The sequence below is a fragment of the Sinocyclocheilus grahami genome, unplaced genomic scaffold, assembly GCF_001515645.1.
Source record: "Sinocyclocheilus grahami isolate Dianchi unplaced genomic scaffold, SAMN03320097.WGS_v1.1 scaffold1985.1, whole genome shotgun sequence".
Taxonomy (NCBI): Eukaryota; Metazoa; Chordata; class Actinopteri; order Cypriniformes; family Cyprinidae; genus Sinocyclocheilus; species Sinocyclocheilus grahami.
The window spans coordinates 73,776-96,024 of NW_015507164.1; the positions used below are offsets into that span (position 1 = coordinate 73,776).

Genomic DNA, 22,249 nt, shown 5'->3' on the forward strand with positions numbered 1-22,249 from the left:
TCATGTGGAAACTGATTCAGTGTTTTTAAAGATGCAGCATTGCAAGGTCCTTAATTAAAAAGCAGAGTTTTTTCACAGAGTCGTCTCGACTGTCCTCCAAGTGTAGATTGTTGTTTACGTCAGCCCTTCACCACGTTTACAGTTCTTTACCATTACATGGAGGATCTCTGTGTGGAGGACCACTGATCTAGCCTCTAATAGATTACCTTAATCGAGTCTGCCGTAATGAAGGAATAATGAAATAAATGAGTGCCTTTGTTTGGTGCCACCATCGAGGGAGAAGTGGCAGAGGCATTTAAGTGCCAGTTGGCAGTGTGGAAGCAGTTAGCATTTATAATGATAAGTGTTCCATCTGCTGTGTGGTGGCAAGCCAAAGGCGACAGATGGAATTGTTTTCACAATCTGTTTAAATATGTTGTTATTTTTTTCTTCCCTTTTTAAAAAGCCCCAGCTTGGCACACTCGTGTGCCTGTTTGCATTAAGGTGGAGACGTTTGATTTGACTCGTGCAATGCTGTTGTTGGTTTCCTTGTGTTTATCAGCCACTGATGGAGATGAAGAGTTGATCTGCCGATGGTAGACAAGAAAAACAGTGCAAAAAGTCTCTAAATGAACCGGAGAGCACTCTGTGGAGAATGAGTTTGGATACTCAATTTTGGTTCATGGCACACACAAAAATCCAATTTAACAGCCAGGGTTGACCCAGTTGTAGAATGGCCTTCTATCTGGATAGAGAGGGGCACTGGTTGGGGCTCTGCTCTGGGCTCTAAACAAAGGGATTGAATCCCTCTATGGCACACAAGGGGGAGCCGGACTGAATGAGAGATTTGGATTAGAGAGGAGCATCACTGTTTGACATCTGTAGCTGCTACAGTGAGCCGCAAGTCACCAGCTGCTCTGTGTGAGCTGTTTACTCGTGGAGAGCGTTAAACTTTGTTCTGGTCAGCTTACTGCCACATGGCTTGAACAACATCACATTGCAATTTTTTTTTTTGTAATAAAGCCCTGAAGTGCAAAGTTAAGGACTTTTGGAAACATTTATAGTTCGTTATATCAGCTTATGTTATTTTGACTTCATTACCTACGTCTGAATATGCCTACTTCCCTACTATAGTAGTGTGTCCAAATTTGTAATATTAATAAAACCCACAATGCAACAGACTCTATACTTATTTAAATTGCAGTCTTTGATTTGATGATCACGATTTGATAAGATACATCAAACACTGCTATTAACTGTGCAGTCCCTTCCTTTACATTAATGTTGCATTTTATTTAATTATTCGTTTTTTTGTCAGCTAATGAACCCCTGCAGTTCCCTCATTTAATGAACCCCTGTTCTACACCATTATTATTGGCACGAGGCAACGCAAAATAACTGAATGGTTCATGCAAGTTTCCTTTCAGCTTTTTTTCTATTTTTGATGTACTGCATGGTTACTCCCGTCATTTGATTGTTTTTCTTGTGGAAAATAAGTTGACCGTTACATCAGATCTCCTTTATGATATTGCTGAGCAGCTAATAGACAATTGTAGATTGTCTTATAAAATCTAAGTTGCAACATTATGTATAAGATTTTTTACTGACATTCTAAAATGGCCGATAAAAAATATTTTATGCCAATGCATTTCCAAAAATAATGTAGGAAACAATATTGAAGCCGATTGGTCCATTCTGGATGTGGACATTCTGAGGTGATGTCGTGTTAAGTAAAATAACACATCATGTCAAGTCATTTTTTTTCATTGTTTTGTACTTCTGGACTCATTTTTTATTAGTTCTCCCTTTATGTGGCTTGTTTCTCAGTGGGTTTTTAAGTGACAATCCATTTGAATTAATGATTTTAAGTACCCCATTCAAATTCCGATCAGAAGAATTCTTCCGAATTCCAATGTTCGTTTTTTAATAATCTTAAATCATCTTAAATACAATAATCTGACTCTAGAACTGCTGCGTTGTTCAGTGTGCCATATTATGACCAAATGTAATATTCCCTTTGACCCAGAGAACCAGAGGCCAGAAGAGGAAGAGAATGTCCATCTGCGAAGAGGAGAAGATCGAGGTGAGCTTTCACTTCCTCACCCTGCACTCCTTTATCTCCCTCATCTACCTCTAATATTTAGAGAGCGAGATGAAGGAAGACAGCTTGTGTATGTTTACACAGCAATCTCAGCCCTCTCCACTCACCAGCTTCATTCAAACACACACGGCGGTCGCCTCTAATAGCTTGCGTTTCCATAGGAACCGTCACCGCGGGAGCGCAGACAGAGGCAGTCGACTCTGCAGAAAAAGCCCAAAGCCGATGACACGCGGACCGAGTGCACCACCTGCAAGGGCCCCGGCGATAATGAAAACCTAGTGAGGTGGGTAAAGCTCGTGCAATGCTCGTCTCTGAAACATCTGCGCACGCGAGAGCATGTTTGATCTGGCTCGGGGTGGGTATATTCGCCTCGTGATTAAAGTTCAGGCTTCATTATAAGGACTCTTCCATGCATGTGTGAGTGGGAGGTAGCGCTGGCTCCATAGGGCCTTCTCTATTTGGCTGCCACATGTATTTGCTCACTTGGTTTGGCAGTAATGAGCTGTCTGATTTACTGTCACCACTTGGCCTCCGGTATGAGGTTGCGGTTCCTTCGCACAGGATTATTTTAATGTAACCGTTCAATTATCCTGTCTTTTTCCTTCCTTTAACACCTCCTCATCATACTTTTCAATGCCGTAACCTTGTTATGTTTTTGCTAAAATATATGCAAGCATGACTAAGAGACTTTTAATTGACACTCTTATAATAGAAGTGCCAAACAGTCGCCACTTCCGTCACATCATGATTTGACTTAAAGCTGTTTTGGGGTAATTGGAAAGTGGACTGTCAGGTTACAAGTACTTCAAATGCTTTTACAATGCAAAGTAGGAGATATGCAATGTCTTGTACCGTCATGTAAAGCGGCTAGTTTGGGTTAGCTGCTGTTTGGCCTCAGCTGTGGTGTGAGGTGTGTTGCCCTGACTCTTTCTATCTTTGCATTGAACAGGTTGTGAGAGCCGGGCACCACCTCCTCCCCTAGAAAAGGACAGATGAGAGAGAGAGACAGGGAGAGAGAGAGAGGGAAATTAACTCGTTTGAAGAGCGGCGTTGGGGTCGGGGAGGAGTCGCAGATGGCCGCCTCCGACCGCCACCGTCGACCATCCCTTCTGCCCAAAGCGGACCGTGCCATGGACTTGATCATGGTTAAACGACGGTCCGGCGAAAATTTTCTGAAAGAACGAAAAGACTATCGTATGTGGACTAACATGAAATTGATTCAGTTTGCACTGGGAGGGGGAGATCAACCCTCATTGGACACTATAAAAGGCCTTTATATGGACAGAATACTCAGTTAGCCAGTTTGGACGCACATGCTTACCCATAGGGTCGTTATTTGTGGAATACATGAACCGTGATGCTGGTTTTGGGCCTTTTGCTCTGTGGATTAAGCCAGATTCTGGGCTGTTTCACCATCTTTGCAAGCGATTTGCTGTCATCCCGCCGCCTTTGGGCCTCCTGGACTTTCTTTTTCTCTCTCTTTTACATTGGCTCTAAAACAGCACAGACCTCGTTCGATCAGCTGTGTTGATTGAGTCAAATGTGCTTCTGAAAGCTAATTGTGTCTTCTGTCTTGCTTCTTATTATGAATGCTTTTAATGCTTTTGTTTCTTGACTATATTTTGCCTCTGATACGTGAATTATATGGTTAAAAGTGATTAGATGATAACGAGGTTAGAATCAGTAGAATAGTGTTTTAAAGTGTTAGAATTTTTTACTAGTTGTGGTAGCGTAATATAGCTCAATATGATAATATCCATACTTAAACTTAGTTATTTCCTTAGTACACCATATCAGTGCTTGGGCGAATCTCACAAAAACAGATATATTTCACCATTTTTAATATTTTGACATTATTTTTATGATATTTAAGCACATTTTCCATCTCTGAATTTTATTGTATTTATTTGACTTACTTTTTTTTGTGTGATACAATATGCAATACAATAGTTTTTACTTTATTACAGTACTCTTTTTTTACTTTTTGATATGAATTTTTTACAATTTCATTTTTTTTTTTTTGCATTAAGTTAATGACAGTTGGAAGAAATAATGTGCAAAATTCTCATGAAACTAATGTCACAATATATATATATATATATGTATATATATATACACACATTTAATAAAATAAAAAAAATACAATAAAAATGACAAATATATATATATATATATATATATATGTGTGTGTGTATATATATATAATTTTCTATTATTTAAGCAAAATAATGTGACCTGCAAATGTTCTCGACAGGAGATTCGCCCAATAATGGAGTCATAGAGTGCTAAAACTCTGAAGTTACAGTAATTAGTTGTGAACGTAGGCTGTATTGGTATTTTGGCTTGCATCTGCTTTGACAGTCATGCTGTTTTATGCTTTGCAATGGCAAAAAGAAATCCTAATACACTGAAAAATGCTACATTCCCAAACCCTACATCCCATTCCCTCGTATCACAGTATATTGTACTATTGACAGTGTAGCTACATAATTCCCAGCAAGGATGGCTGACAGGTGACGTGAGGCCCTAAGTTCCCACTTTGACGGTATCCTGTGGTTTCTACATTTATACCATTGGGAACAGCCTCATGTCTTCTCAAACTGCTTACTTGCACTGGACCAGACACAACACTTCCTTCCCTAGGATTTACACATCTTTCCCTCTCTGGATGACTTCAGCTGCCCTTTAACCTCTCACCTCACCGTATCTTCAGCCACAGCTTTATCTCTCTCTTCTACAGCTGTCTTACCTAGCTCACAGCTTACTGTGTGTGTGTAAGTGTTTGTTGGGGTACATACTGCATCTGCTCTGCTGAGATAATGCAGCAAGATGGAGCCTTTTAGATTACAGGTCACCTGTTAAGTCATGTGATGTCAGTTTAGCAAAGTATTGAGCTCTTTTTTTGTTTTTTTCAGGCGTAAGCCATGCTGCCATTTTTTGTTCCAAATGTTTTGGAATTGAAAAGTTTATCTGTACTTGAATTTTTTTTTTTGTACTTGATGTATTTATTAAATGTAAATATTTGGCATGGTAATTTATTTCTTAGACATTCCCCATAGTTAATGTGTTAATGTGACTTGAGCTGAGATTATGGCATTGAATTTGTGAGTGTTGTGTCCTGTGTATATGCAGTGATTTTGTTACCATGCGTCATTTCGCGCAAGTGTGGTCATAGGACAGAGCCCTTGCTTCATGCAAGCCTTAATAAACTTTCAACTTTTTCACCTCATTGCCACAATGATGAATGAGTCTCAGTTAGTCTGGCTAATGGATTGTGCAGGTTGTCTGTTGTTTATCACTAGAGAAGTGTCTGGTTCTGCCAGCCTTCATTGGCATCAAGTCTAGTCCACTCTGCAGCTTATTCTGACCAGAACCCAATGTTTAAAGTCAGGATAAAATATTTATTCATTTCTTTTTTAAATCACATATTACAGTGTTTATTATAAATGATTTACCTATGCACATTTTTTTTATTCATGTGGCCTCGTAATTTTATTTATTTTTGTAATTCAGTGTTTTTTTTATTTTCAAAATACCACAATCTCACTAACTGAACATATACAATTCTTCCACATTGACAAAATGACAGTTTTATCATGATTGGTCCGTGCTGAAGGAATGTAACCAATGTCTGATAGAAAGGTCATGTTGAGTTTTCCATCATTGAATTAAAAGTTTCTTTGCAGCAGTTGTGGCAGCTAACCAAAATTTCCAGTCCTTCTCATTTACAGGAAAATGAGAATTATCATTCAACAATAGCAGAACAGGATCTTTGGGAAAATGAATCCTAGTGACCTTGTACAAAACATCAAGCACCATATCCCAAAAATGTTGCACGTCTGGACAGTCCCAAAGCATATGCATCTAAGTGCCCAGGCAGCCTGGCCCACAAAAATTACAATAAGTATGTGGTGATGATAAACCCATAACATGTCTTATGCGTGTGGTTAAATATGCCCCGTGGATCAAATTGATGATTAGGGTTTGTGGATGCATGAAATGTATCCCATTCAATTTTTCTATGAATTGGAGTCAATTCTGATAACCATACTCTTGCTTTTGGAAAAAAAAATCTGTTTATGGTTTGAGAAACAAAAGTAAAAATAAGAAACAATTCCTTCGTTTGGCGCATTGGGAATCCATTTCACTACCGGATGAGTTTGATGATCTGTATCCCAAGGTATGTGCCTTTAAAACTGCACCTATTTTAAAATATAGAAATAAAGTGTTATGAAAAATATTAAATCTTTATTTAATTCTTGGAAATCTAGGAATGACTTTTCTCCTGTTGTGTCATTTAAAGTTAGAATCTTGCAGACAAATTGGCAAAATGAGTTATTTTTCTATTTGTTTCCGTGAAGACTGAACAAGGATCAAACCAGTGGCCTCGTAATTGTAATAAAACATATTAATTTCCCCTTCCCTTTGCAACAGCATGTCTTCTCTGATGACGTTTGAGGGCTGGGAAATAATCCCTCCCATCCAGCAATGATCAACGTAATTCCTGTTGAAATCAACCCTACATTTTTTTTTTCTCATTTCACTTGAATATACAGCACAGTAGGGAGGAAATTTCCATTGCATGCCAACTTTTAATGACAATTAAACCAACCAATCAGAGCTTGTTTTATTTTCTGGGTCATTTAGTGATGATGGCTGATAAATTGACCGGTATTTGGCTCTTTTTTTTTTGTTTGGCTAATTAGTGTTGGAAACACAGACTTACCAGAGTTCACAGTTTACTTCAGTTTTAGTTTGTGTTTTTAACCATTCCAGTTTCTGTTTTTCATAATTAAAAATTATTCAATATTATGTAAAACATTTATTGTATTGCATTTAATTTTTTTTGCTTGTGCGTGCATTTAGCAGATGTTTTTATTCAAAGCGACTTACAATAGAGGGACATAAGCATTTTGTCACCGCGTCAGCGATATTCATAGTGTACAATGCCAAGTTTATTAAAAAGCTAGATTTGGAAACAAATTAGACCAGAGAACAAATGCAGAGAAGCACATTTTACAATGCTGTGCATGTTATTTACATTAAATTGTGTGATGCACCAGATTTACATCCGCCATTCTGCCCTGTAAGATATTGCATCCATCCTCAGAAACACTTTTTGGTCAACAACCAATTAGAACTATCAATTTCAGTAAGCTTGTTCCATTTTTGTGTGTAATATGCATCAGACAGTCAGTGAACAGACTTTGAATGGTCCATAGTCTTGATCGTAAATGAAAAAGACCCACGGCAGACATAAGGTAGCTGTAACACATCTGAGTTAGTGTAATACTCTCTCTTCTGCTGTTTTCTCCTATTGTTTTTCCTTCTCTTTATTGCCGTTTTCCTCATCTGCTCACACTTGCGCACTCTTCCTGTCTCTCTCCCTCTTTTCCACCAGCCGTCTCTCTTCCCCGTGCCAAGCCCAGCTCTACAAAGAGAGAGAGGAGAGACTTTCATGGGAAAATCTAGTTAGCAGCATAACAAAAAGCCCAGTGTGTCTGCTAGTAAGCGAATGGCATTTGTGCTTATACAACAGTGGCGACAGTGGTGGGAACAAGCTGCATCTCTGTGGCCCCGGCCCACCAAAGCTCTGAGCCTCTTATTATGGACCTGGAAAGATAGAATCAGTTTGGCATGACCAAAACCTGAGCACCCCAATTCCTCATACTCAGTACAGTGGTCTGGTACGAGGGGTCCGGCGAGACCATCGGTTCTGCTCTGAACCCGGGGAGCAGAAAAGGGGGGAGGGGGATGTTCTGGAAGAGCAGTAACCTTTCCGATGATGAGCGCCTTTCCTATTACAGACCTGACACGGGATTCAGGGAGATGATTTAATGGCGGCATTTTGTTTTTGCTGACTTCAACTCTTTTTTTTCCCCCCCTTTTGCACTCCCCACCACTATTAAAACAGAAAGCCTGAGCGGCAGGGCTGCAGAGTGTGGGAAGAGTGGCCAAGCAGCTAAAATCTATTACGCTACAGCTTCTTCAGTGTCTTTTATCCTAGCCAGTTCACTGCTGGTCTTCGGGATCGAGCGCCTCCCCCTCTTTGTGCATTTGCTAGATGACTTGCGCAGCCCAGTGGTGCCTAACTAATTAGCAAAAGCATGGTAGAAGCCGGTGAACTGCATTGCTGCCAAAGCAGACTGCCTGGAATTGATCCAGAGCTGAGGTTCCGTAGGACACAGTGGCAAAAACAGCCAAACTTCCCTTCCAAATCCAGAATCAACACCATTTAAATGCTTTAAAGCAATATTGTGGGTTTAATATACTGTAATATACTGTAAAATACTATAATACGGAACAGAATCTGCTATTATTCTGATTTATTTATTTACTTATTTTTGTTCATGAAGTTCAAACTGTTTTTTTCAAATGTATCAATTTTCAAATGAATATTTTTACATATTTTAGTAAAATGTGTTGTTTTATTAATATATATATTTTTTTCAGTGGTTAAAAGTTATATTCTAAGTTTAATACAAGTTAAGGTCAATCAACAACATTTGTTTCCCAAAAAAAAAAAAAATTGATTTGACCTCCGACCCCCTGAAAAAAAGTGAAAAATTAAGGTGTATGTGAGGTACTTAAAATGGATGTAAATAAGGCCAGTTTTTGGAGTATTTAAACGCTGAAATGTGAATCTTATAATTTTTTTAAAGCACTTTTTTCAGTTGTTTTAGTGTTACAGATATAACTTTAGTTTTCAAATGAATATTTTTACATATTTTAGTAAAATGTGTTGTTTTATTAATATATATATTTTTTTTTCAGTGGTTAAAAGTTATATTCTAAGTTTAATACAAGTTAAGGTCAATCAACAACATTTGTTTCCCAAAAAAAAAAAAAGTTGATTTGACCTCCGACCCCCTGAAAAATTAAGGTGTATGTGAGGTACTTAAAATGGATGTAAATAAGGCCAGTTTTTGGAGTATTTAAACGCTGAAATGTGAATCTTATAATTTTTTTAAAGCACTTTTTTCAGTTGTTTTAGTGTTACAGATATAACTTTACACAGAAAATATTTGTTAAGCATGTTTTTACATACTCAAATCATGTCTTGTATATATCTTGTGGCTATATATTGAAACTGCAAGTATTTTAACGTTTACAAAATGTCCCCATTTATTTCCATTGCAAGTGCCTCACTGTAAGCTGGATTTTGGGTAAAAAGAGACAAATGGAAATTATTTTTTGTGGTAATCAACATCATGCCACATGCTCCGTTGAGATGAACTTGCACTGAATCTGGAATGTTTCTTTTAGCCTTAACCAGCATCATGCACCAAACTGACCCTCCATCAGCTGTTAAAGACAATAGTGTGCAGAAGTTGACACATCATGGCCCCCTGCTGTCTACTCAGAGAAACACACTGCGTCCCTCAGGTGGCTGGTGTTGTTTGAAATGAGCATCCCCGACGGCTGCCCTGGCTTTGAGTACAAGACTAAATGAATGAGTGAGCAATGTGGTAATGAGATAATAAAGAGGAGTTACTTTGTCAGTGCATCGGCCGGCCGCTGCGGCTTCAGCCATAAGCCCATCCATTGCCTCTCCTCCTTGTAAAACAAAGGCCTCTTAATAATACCATTCCCACCTCAACAGTAAATCAAAAAGGAGGAGGCTCACAAAGGCTGATAATCTGCTCCCTCAATAGAAGGGATTCACAAAAAGCCACGGGGGCACTTTGTCACGGCCGGCAGTCAATTGCTGAGTGTCTTGTGTCATATTGATCCCTGTCACGTGGTGGCTCCCCAAGTAATTGCGCTAGACCCAAGTTATAAATTTGCTGCGTTTGTACCAGCCAAATGAGTGAGAGTAGCGGGTCGAAGAACGAAAGAGTTGTAATGGGAGTCTTGTGTATGCAGTAACACTTTGGATCCGAGTAAATCCAAGAAATAGCCAATTTATCGCTCTATCAAAATGATAGAATGCAATCTTCTGGTCCGCATGGGCAAGACAAAGTAACCGTTCAGACATCTTGAGGTTTACTTAGTGTTTTGGTGTGCAAGCATCCATAGCTACTGTTAAACACGTCGCTATTGTTCAAGAGATTTGGGTTTCTGCCACCCAAGCGTTTTTGTGGGGTCACTGTGGAAATTGCTCTCGCTCACAGGAAGTTAATCCACAAAAGGGCCAGTCAAAATTACCGTGCAGATTAATCCCTTTACACAAAACCTTTAATTACAATGTTCAAACATTTAGGAAGTAATCCTGTCTTTATTTTGGTATTAAAGGGGCGTTTTAGCTGTAGCTTATCAGGAGTAGTGCAACAACTCTTGTTTGTTGCCTTGTTTTGTACTTTGTTTTTTCAACTAGTTCTAGATGTCCTCAAATGACATTTTGTTAGATCCTCATGGTGTATGAAGGCAAGTATTACTATTCTTTATACTTTTGAACAAGCCCCTAAGATGTGCATCCAGCATCATTTGTGTGGAGGGTGTGCTATTACTTTTCTATGCAATCAGACTTCCGATTTTTACCTAGAGGATGATGAAATTGGCACACACACACAAAAAAAAATATCTCATAGATACTGATGGTGGATTGTCCCGAGCCATAAAGGGATCAGTATATCAGACTCAGAGGTGGGCTCTTTTTGACTTGTCTTTTAGATTGTTGCTGGTTTTATTATTATTATTATTATTATTATTATTATTTTACCATTGTTACTTTTTTACTATATACACTACCATTCAAATGTGTTTAAATTATTTACATTATTAAATTATATAGTAAAACTGTAATGTGAAATATTACAATTTAAATAACTGTTTTCCATTTGAAAATATTTTAAAATGTATTTTATTTTTTATAATTTATTCCTGATGATCTTTCAGAAATCATACTTTACTGACACTTTTGATCAATTTAATGCATTCTTGCTGAATAAACGTGTAATTCATTTTCTTTTCATTAAATAAAGAAATAAAAATAAATCTTACTGATCTTAACTTTTTAATGATAGTATTTACTGTTAACTTCCAGTGAAACCTGCTTCATTTAATTTAGTCCACATATTTGTGTAAACTTGTTAGTTTATTCCATCAAATAATAAATAGCAAGAGCTATTCTGCTTTAGACTCAGTATGTGTTTAACAATTTGTATTTTATCCTGCTTTTATTCAATCTTTTGGTGAATGTCTGTAGTTCAGGACTGATCAATTTATTCTGATCCTCTCAAACAAGGCCACATTATCATTTAATGAGAACCGATATTAATCTCCAGAGTGATTTTTCTGTTGTGCCCCTTTGCTCTCTCTTTTTTAAATTTCCAATCGGGCCCAAATATTCCAATAATTATTCTGATGTTGGTGATTGCCCGTATCTCTTTAAAATGCAAGATGATTGCATCTATGAGACTGCAGCCGGGAGCCAATTTAACTTAAATATATCCCCTTTGCTTTATCCAGGGAGATTTAGAATCGTACATTATGGTATTAAAACATCCTTTGATTAAATGGAGTTGTAATGCGTTATCTCTCCAGTCACTGGGCTGTGTAGACGAAGGCCCCTGCCCTGAACCTGGCTGACCGGATCAGCCTTTAAAAGGAGCGTCGGGCTGAAATAGAGTTCTAAATGGTAGGATGAGAAGAGATCAAGCAACAGAGCCACCAGGCTTTCACCCTGAACCGAGAAACCAGCGAGACGATGGGAGGAGGGACACTGAGTGTGCCAGGGGATCTTTAAGAACTCCTCTTAGAGATTAAACAGTAGATGAAAGAGGATATGCATCGCTAGCCAAGAGCAACATGTGTCACAGACAAAAGCAATCAATCGAGTTTTTCCCCTCACCTCACATCCCAATAAGATTACATCAATCAATAGACTCTCTTATGAGTGATTGGATTCCGTCTGAGATCAGAGGAGAGAGTAGGGGGAGAGGAGAGAAACGAGCAGCTCAATTTTCCCAATGATTAAAGCGGACCCAAATTGCTTTGATAACATCAAGGACTTTGTGACGGGGTCCAGAAGGGCAGTGTGCGGAGCAGATAGATGTTGGCACCTGCGTGTTGCAGGAAAGGGGATGACGCGTCACCTCATGGCGCAGAAACTCTTCAGAAACTACTCACTTAGTGCTGGTTGAGTGGTGCTTTGTTATTAGTAGAGCACAAGTCTTTCATTCAGAAGTACAATGTAGAATTTGATCACTTCCCTGTTGGAGAAGAATCATGCTGGCTTTCTATTATGAGAGCATATCCATTTATTTAAAATCACAAATCAGTGGTTCTCAACTGGCTTTGCTGGAGATTTTATGTTGAACATCAAGTGGCAACTCAACATAGTACTGGTTTTGTTTATATATATATATATATACAGTGGGTACGGAAAGTATTCAGACCCCCTTAAATTTTTCACTCTTTGTTATATTGCAGCCATTTGCTAAAATCATTTATAGACAGGTGTGTGGCTTTCCTAATCAAGTCCAATCAGTATAATCAAACACAGCTGGACTCAAATGAAGGTGTATATATATATTCTAAAATGTAATTTATTTCTGAGAAGGCAAAGCTGAATTTTCAGTAGCATGTACTCCAGTATTCATTGTCATATGATCCATCTGAAATCATTCTAATATGCTGCTTGCATGCCTTAAGAAACATTTCTTATTATTATCAATGTTGAAAACAGTTGTGCTGCTTAATATTTTGTGGATACCAGGATACTTTTTTTCAGGATTCTTTGATGAATAGGAAGTTCAAAAAAACTGTAAGCATGTAAATGGTGTGGAAACTGAATGAAATTATGTTTTTGTTATATACAGTGTATATATATTGTACATTTGCTGTCCCCTCAAAATAACTCAGCACACAGCCATTAATGTCAGGTCTGGAGTCATGTTTGGCCAATCCATCACCTTTACCCTCAGGTGTGTTTGGGGTCATTTTCATGTTGGAATACTGCCCCGCAACCCAGTCTCCGAAGGGAGGGGATCATGCTCTGCTTCAGTATGTCACAGTACACGTTGGCATTCATGGCTCCCTCAATGAACTGTAGCTCCCCAGTGCCGGCAGCACTCATGCAGCCCCAGACCATGACACTCTCACCACCATGTTTGAGTCTTCTCTTATTATCACACAAAAAAATACCTTGAATTAGGGATGCACCGAAATGAAAATTCTTGGCCAAAGCTGAAGCCAAACAAAATGAAACACAGGGCCAAAGGCCGAATACTGAATACCGAACACGTTTTTTTACATTTTTCCCACATGTAGGCCTATTTTGCCATTTTTTTTCACCATTGCATTAACTAAATTGCCAAAATGTGCTTTTTACTGTTTTGTCCTGCTTTTCAAATAAAAAAAAATATTACAAAACAACAATTTAAAAATATTTACTTAACACTGAACATTTTTTTTAACATTCTAGCAGACATTATACCAACAAAGCACAATTTAACTTAAAATTAATAAGTTGCTGAGCAGAAAAGACTCTTTTAAAACATTAGAATATATTAAAGTTCCCAATTTGAACACTATGTGTGAATGTTATAATAAATGTATTAATAGAGCTGTTGTGGGGTAATTATTATTATCATTATTATGGTCTTACTTTTTTATTTTATTTTATAGAACGACAGTAAAATGACAATACTATCATTTATGAATGTCGATGGAGTTTTATTTTGGCAGAAACCCGCAGGAAGATCTCAGTGCTTCTTTTTGTTGACAACAGCATGCAGATTTATAAATTATTCTCATTACAAATTTGGGAAGATGTTTGTCGCACGTATCACATTGTCACATGCCTTTAAAAAAATTCACAAAAATGCTACTGAGCAACTGACGAGTAAGAATTTTTTCGCAGATTTTCCTCGTGCTTTGGACTTTGAAACCTGGTGCCGCGAGCTCGTGCAGCGCTGTCAGAATACATGCAATTTGTGCGTGCATTAGAAAATATAACATTCTGCAGTTTATTTACTAATCGTTTAAAGGTAATTTCGCGATTTCAATCATCATACAGTAGCCTAACCACCAGCATTAGCCACCTCTTCTCGCTGTCGGTGCTTCGTGCTTGTAATGATTCTTGCGTCTTTCTCTGATAGTTTTAAATACTTTCACACTGCGGACATGTTTGCTGCATTAGTGCCTGCCTCTATTTGATAGCGTTAGTCATTGTTTGGTACATATTATTCGGCCTTTTCGCCTATTAATAATTTCGGTTGCCGAATATTTGGTGCATCCCTACCTTGAATTGTAGTAAGTGAAACAAACCAATACGTTACGCTTAACTCTTGGGAGGTTCCAGACTACAGTAGTTTTGATCCAGTGGGAATTTGTGAATGTGTTTGTCTTTGGCTGCCCTATAGCAGCTCTGTTGGGGTTGTTATGGCAACCACGGGTGAGAGTTGGCTCATTCCCTTTTGCAAAGGCACCTTGAATTGCTCTCTTTGGACTTGAGAAGTTTGGTTGCTTGATCGGAAACAGTGTGAAATGTGCTGTGTGGATATGAGCAGCAAGCATCATTGTTGGCTTTTTGATCTTCAGTCAGACTCTTAATGGCATGTAAACCTGTTGAACATCAATATGTGCTAGTTTTTGGGGTTTCTGCCAACATATTTCCGTAATAAATGAGCCTAATAAATCAGAAATCAAGAGTGCGTTTGACCTTTTTGCACTCTCTCAATGATACACGGTACTAATGACCAGAAAACTACACTAATGTGATCGCATTAGCCATTATATGCTGTTATAGTCATTCGGTGTTGACAGAAGTTGTACATGTGTCTTCGACATGAGGCTCTCTGCTCATTAGCACTGAGCCGCATCCCCATCCAGTCCTTTAATTAGCATTTGAAGTCTGTGATGGGCCTGAGTTTGAAAAGGGCTTCCACGTCACACAGCATCACATTCGGTGACACCAAGAATAACCCTGCCTCCACAAAAGTCTCAATGTTCCCACTCGTTCACCTGGCAGAAAAAAATATAGCGCCTGTCCCTGTCTTTTACTATCGCCTACATTATACCAACAAAGCACAATTTAACTTAAAATTAATAAGTTGCTGAGCAGAAAAGACTCTTTTAAAACATTAGAATATATTAAAGTTCCCAATTTGAACACTATGTGTGAATGTTATAATAAATGTATTAATAGAGCTGTTGTGGGGTAATTATTATTATCATTATTATGGTCTTACTTTTTTATTTTATTTTATAGAACGACAGTAAAATGACAATACTATCATTTATGAATGTCGATGGAGTTTTATTTTGGCAGAAACCCGCAGGAAGATCTCAGTGCTTCTTTTTGTTGACAACAGCATGCAGATTTATAAATTATTCTCATTACAAATTTGGGAAGATGTTTGTCGCACGTATCACATTGTCACATGCCTTTAAAAAAATTCACAAAAATGCTACTGAGCAACTGACGAGTAAGAATTTTTTCGCAGATTTTCCTCGTGCTTTGGACTTTGAAACCTGGTGCCGCGAGCTCGTGCAGCGCTGTCAGAATACATGCAATTTGTGCGTGCATTAGAAAATATAACATTCTGCAGTTTATTTACTAATCGTTTAAAGGTAATTTCGCGATTTCAATCATCATACAGTAGCCTAACCACCAGCATTAGCCACCTCTTCTCGCTGTCGGTGCTTCGTGCTTGTAATGATTCTTGCGTCTTTCTCTGATAGTTTTAAATACTTTCACACTGCGGACATGTTTGCTGCATTAGTGCCTGCCTCTATTTGATAGCGTTAGTCATTGTTTGGTACATATTATTCGGCCTTTTCGCCTATTAATAATTTCGGTTGCCGAATATTTGGTGCATCCCTATCTTGAATTGTAGTAAGTGAAACAAACCAATACGTTACGCTTAACTCTTGGGAGGTTCCAGACTACAGTAGTTTTGATCCAGTGGGAATTTGTGAATGTGTTTGTCTTTGGCTGCCCTATAGCAGCTCTGTTGGGGTTGTTATGGCAACCACGGGTGAGAGTTGGCTCATTCCCTTTTGCAAAGGCACCTTGAATTGCTCTCTTTGGACTTGAGAAGTTTGGTTGCTTGATCGGAAACAGTGTGAAATGTGCTGTGTGGATATGAGCAGCAAGCATCATTGTTGGCTTTTTGATCTTCAGTCAGACTCTTAATGGCATGTAAACCTGTTGAACATCAATATGTGCTAGTTTTTGGGGTTTCTGCCAACATATTTCCGTAATAAATGAGCCTAATAAATCAGAAATCAAGAGTGCGTTTGACCTTTTTGCACTCTCTCAATGATACACGGTACTAATGACCAGAAAACTACACTAATGTGATCGCATTAGCCATTATATGCTGTTATAGTCATTCGGTGTTGACAGAAGTTGTACATGTGTCTTCGACATGAGGCTCTCTGCTCATTAGCACTGAGCCGCATCCCCATCCAGTCCTTTAATTAGCATTTGAAGTCTGTGATGGGCCTGAGTTTGAAAAGGGCTTCCACGTCACACAGCATCACATTCGGTGACACCAAGAATAACCCTGCCTCCACAAAAGTCTCAATGTTCCCACTCGTTCACCTGGCAGAAAAAAATATAGCGCCTGTCCCTGTCTTTTACTATCGCCTCATCATGCGGGCTCGCTGATAAGACCGCCGCGTCCCCCATCCCGTAATGGAGACGAGGATGGGGGACGGGCCTATTGACCTTCCCGGCTCTTATCGGCTTTATCTGATTTACATTGCCAAATCTGAATCTTCTATATTGATTACAACATAATTTGTTAATTATGGACAGGAAGGAGAGGAGAGCGTGGACTGCAGGGTGAAGGGCACCTGGGTCCTCAGAAGATACACCTTATGAATGTTAAATGAGAGCTGAACTTAATGCACTGTGTGTTTCTTACAATAATGTAGATATAGTTAATGTGTTCTGACAGCTGTCATTTCAGCATGTTAATTTATTGCAGTTAATTATTCAAAAAGTATTAAAAATATGGATTTGTTTGTGCCCCCTGACCTGCATTTTGAGTTTTTTTTGGTAACTTTTTACAATAAGTTTCAATTAGTTAACATTAGTTAGCTACATAAATTAAATACATGAACAAACAGTGAACAAAACTTTCATAATAGTATACATAGTTGATATAGTTTATATATAGTTCATGTTATTTTATAAAATACTAATATACTGTATATTTTTAACATTTGAAATTGTGGAAATAGTATATTTATAAATTAACAATGCTGCTTTTATTTGATCAAAAATACAGTAAAAACAGTATTATTTAATACTTAAAGTGAAATAAAAAAATATTTATATTTTTACATTTATTTCTAAATAGGAAATTTCTTATCAATACTAAAAAAGAGTTGTGCTGCTTAATATTTTTATAGTGACTTGTTCTGTATTATTTGATGAATAGAACGTTCAACAGAACTTCCTTCATATGAAATAGAACTTTTATAACATTATAAAAGTTATTTATATACGTACTGTCCCTTTTTATCAAATTAATGTGTCCTTGCAGAATAAAAGTACTCATGTATCATGTAATTTTAATTTTTTTTTTACATTTTTTAACTAATTTGGAATAGCCCTGAATTCTTCTGTGGATGTTGAGTAGCGATATTCAATACAGCTCTTCGAACGGCTGCAGAATAGCGTAATAATAGAAGCAAGATAGAGGTCTTTTACAGTTTATGTAAAATCGGATAGCTGGAGACGGTTGTTGAGCAGACCTATAACTAAGGACAGAATCTCAGTGTCATACTTGACACCTTGACTATGGAATAAAAATCCTATAGAGATTTATCAGCAGGATGAGCTGAAACTCATTTCAGCAGGACCAATCGAGCAGTGTTTTATGATGGCTGTACAAGGCCGTGTGAGAGGTTGTGTGCCAATGTGTTTTGAATCTATTAAGCATCTGTTACCTGACAGCAAATGGCTCTGTCACCATCTATCATACCTGCCTGGTTAGGGCCATACTGGCAGGGTATAAGCAGATTGCGTGTGTGTGAGAGAGCGCCGGCACTGCAGCTGCATTTTAATGTATTCTCACTGCTAATATGCTGCCTGTTTTCCTCATAGGTGTGATGAGTGTCGGCTCTGTTACCACTTCGGCTGTCTGGACCCTCCCCTGAAGAAGTCGCCCAAACAAACCGGCTATGGATGGATCTGTCAGGAATGTGACACCTCTTCATCAAAGGTGAGAGTCAACAAACCCCCCCACCCACCTCTACCCACTCCAGTCATATTCTTACATTCTCCCAGCATTCCAACTGCATTATGGCACATGGATGCTGCCAAAAATGTTTAAGTAAAGTTTGTTTCAGTTTATCATAGTCCACCTATTTTTGAGTTTTGCATCAATCGCCATCTAAAATCTAGTCAGTCGCCTACCTAGACATCATTTTGTGGCACTTCAATATATGGGCACTTCCAATGAGTTCTGAAATGTAGACAGAAAAATGATGGTCCTTTCTAAGGTGTTTGGTTTTCACCTAAGTCTTTGGTAGCATCCTAAATCTTATTGCAATACAACCCCAGAATGCAAGAAAAATTTTAAATAAATAAAAAATCTATCCATGATGGCACTCAAAATCATGATAAATATTCACTATATATTAAATACTGGACAATAGCAGCACATTTATAAAAATAACATCTTAAACCCACCAAAGCTGGTTTGCTAATAAAATAATTTAATATATATATATATATATATTTGTTACACTTTATTTTTTAGGTGTCCTAGTTACAGTGCAATTATACAAATAAATACTGAGTAAAATTAATTAACAACATACTTATTTTTGGGTTACTTTCTTGGTATTATGCATAATTTACTGCTATTACTATAGTAAGTGCATGAACAATTTGTAACAAGAACATTGTGAAATGACGTTCTCTCTGTAGTATTTCTTGACAGACAGAAAGAAAGAAAGAAAGAAAAATATTTACTGCACATCCAAAATATATTCTAACCGGGCTTATCTACTTCTTGGCTTTGTTAATTACAGATAAAATCCGAACGGATGTTGTTTGAAGACGTAAAAGAGTGTGATAGCAGTAATAGTGAAAGTCAGCCACTGTTTTAAATCCTAAAAACCTTCCACACACGTCAGCGGCTGCTCCTGTTCGTGTTCCTAAAAGCCACAGTTTAGCCGTGCTGTTCACTTAGACCCTGTGTTGATTTTTTTTTTTATATTACTTCTGGAAATTGGCAAGTGCATTCACGTTTCCCCAAACATTTAATTTCTATTTCTCATTGAATTACAGTGCAATCAAAAGCAGTATGTGTCTTCTTAGAAACCTAATTAAGTTAAATGCATCTGCTTTTCAATTTATCTTTAAATGGACAGTCCTGCTAGCCAGACTCTAGCGGCATGGAAAATGGGGGTTAATTGATGTTTACTGAAGAGAAAGTAAAAGATGAAAAATAATGGTGGTCTAACTGCACGGCGGAATGAGTAACACGAAATTATGGCTCGGGATTAAAATGAAAAGGTTAAAGCAGAGAGCATGATGATAGAATGAGAAATGTAGACACTGCCAAATACTCTATACTATATATATGTTCACGAATCTTAGCCCTGGAGATGCTAAGATTAATGGTGGTGCTATGCTAATAATGGTTATGATGATAGCATGGTACATCTTCTAACCATCTTGGTTGTGATTTAAGAATTGAACTCCTCAAAGATATTAATATATACTCAAATTCTTTCAACACTATTAATTTTATAGCTCAATAGAATAATGTATGACAACAATTGTCATGTTTGTTTCCATGTTTACTTTTTGAAAGTTTATTTTTTCATATAGGATTTTGTTGTTATTATTAACTTATTATCTAACATATCTATTAGAGATTACTGTTCATTGTGCTAGTGTTGTCTATGTACATGGCATTACCATGATTCCATTTCCAAAAATATGATATTCTCATAGAAAATGTACAAAAATACAGTATTACCATGGTGAATGTGCAAAAGCATGGCATTACTGTAAAATCCTATGCAGAAACCTGGTATTATCATAGTAAATGCACAAAAACATGGTATTACTACAATACCATATCCACACACATGACATTACAATTTTAAATGTACAAAATACATAGTATTACTATGGTAAATGCAAAAAAAAACATGATGTTACTATGATACCATGTGGAAAAACATTGCATTACCATGGTAAATGTACAAAAGACATGGTGATGCTATGATAACATGCATCATAGTAAACCATAATAAATATGCAAAAAAATATATATATGATAGTACTTGGAAATTTCAGTGTGTTTGATAAAAGTTGGTTAATAAGTTTGTTCACAGATATTTCTTTCATTTGTTCAAAATTTGAAGATAAAATGAGATAAAAGAGCTCCCAGTCTGCTCGCAGTAGCCCTTTGTTTCAAATACATGTAAAAGTGCCTAATGTCTCGCTCATACAATCGACTGATAAATAATTATGTTCTGGCAGCAGACCCCCTTTGTGTGTACTGTGTATCTCTTGTAAATAGGGCTATTATAAGTCCAAGGCATTAAAAAAAAGCTGCAGATCGGTAACCTGCTGCTACAGAATGAGAGCTGTGCAGTTCAAAACAAAAGCGATGGAAGGAAGGCGAGTGGCAACAGAGAAAAGAGCTTTAGACAGTGGGAGGTGCACCAGGGCCACGGGGATTAAACAAGTCTTTGCCTTTAGAATGTGTTCAGTGACAGCCTGCCGTGAGACAAGCCGCTCCCTGGGGACTTGCAGAAACCAGACACAATCCTGTTTTAATCACAGACACACACACACACGAACACCAGGCCACACACCTCTCTCTCTCTCCAACACACACACGCTGTACATGGTTTTAGTAGGACCTGCTGTCTTATCTCACCCTCACTACTACCTGGTTTCTATTGTCCTCCTTGGATTTTTCTTGCTCCTTCTAATGCCGTCATTTTATATCCTTTCTTCAATTAAATGGTAAAGGAACGATGACAGGACAAGAAACAGCAAAAGTGCTTCTTCATCTTTTTCTTTTTTTTCAGCTCTAGAAGTTGGCCTGAAGGCTACGTTAACACCACAAATTCCTAATTCCAATTTTCTGCTCAAAATGATTTTTCACATGGCCTTTTTTTATTTGTTTATTTTGTTTGTTTATTTATTTGGATCCCCATTAGCTATGCCCTAAGGCATTGTTAGTCTTCCTGGGGTCCACACAACACTTAACATCCATACATTATTGCATACATTAAAAAAAGAAAAAGTGAAATACATTCTCCACATTCCAAAGCATCTCTATAAACATTTCTTCCACACTTTTAATATCTATAACACCTACTATATAAAAAACGTATTGCTTATTCAACTAATTCCTATACCTCAAACTCCTATAAGTACAGAATTCCAAGGTGTGCCTTTACCTGCCTTTTAAAATCAATTTTTCGTGTTATCCTAATTAAAGAAAGATTCCATGATTTCATTGTCCTAAATGTTACTGTACGTTTAAGAAAATTAGTTTTAGCATTAGGGAGTAGAAATCTACCCTCCTTTGCTCGTCTAGTAGCATATTCATGTGGCTGAACATTAGATTGTAATTGATTATACTGATCCAATGGAGTTTTAAAATGTAAATGTAAATGTAAAATCTTCCATGTTGATAACAATATTGCAGCAATCATCCTATCTTCCACTCTTAGCCATTTAAGATCAAAGTGCATACTATTAATATTCTTACCATACGGACACTGGGGTATTAACCTCAGTGCCTTATTTTGTACCAACTGGAGTTTCCTCAAATCCTTTTTTGTAGCATTGGCACATATAATCTGACAATAGTCCAGCTGTGTGAAGAAGAGAGTGTCCAATATTATTTTCATTATTTTACAAAGTGTCTGCTTTTAAATATGATCAGGCACTCATTGTTTTTTTCATTGCCAATGTTTAAAGAAAGTGTCAGAAAGACTGAGACAGTATACACAGATACATATATACTGTACATCAGTGTTATTTTAGTATCATTAATGTAATATTTAATATTTTGGATTAGTTTTTATTTAAAAATTTTACATTTTCATTTTAGTTTTTAGTTATATTGTTTTTTTTGTTTTCATTTTTATAATTGTTTTATTATTTCTATATTGCTTTAATTTTATTTCAGTTATAGTAGTACTTGGCAACTAGTTGAAATAAAATATGATTTTTTGTTTAATTTTATTTCAGTTAACACACATATACATATACAGTGGGGAAAAAAA

The 22,249-nt window shown here is 37.2% G+C and overlaps 1 protein-coding gene across 1 annotated transcript in view; it reads left to right on the forward strand.

Annotated features, from left to right (window-relative positions):
* LOC107573623 (PHD finger protein 14) overlaps positions 1-22,249 on the forward strand; it is an 80,900-nt gene that overhangs the window by 45,678 nt on the left and 12,973 nt on the right. The window contains exons 14-16 of the mRNA XM_016260047.1: positions 2,006-2,062; positions 2,242-2,363; positions 18,087-18,204. Of these exons, the coding sequence (XP_016115533.1) occupies positions 2,006-2,062; positions 2,242-2,363; positions 18,087-18,204 (297 nt within the window). The remainder of the gene's footprint in view (positions 1-2,005; positions 2,063-2,241; positions 2,364-18,086; positions 18,205-22,249) is intronic.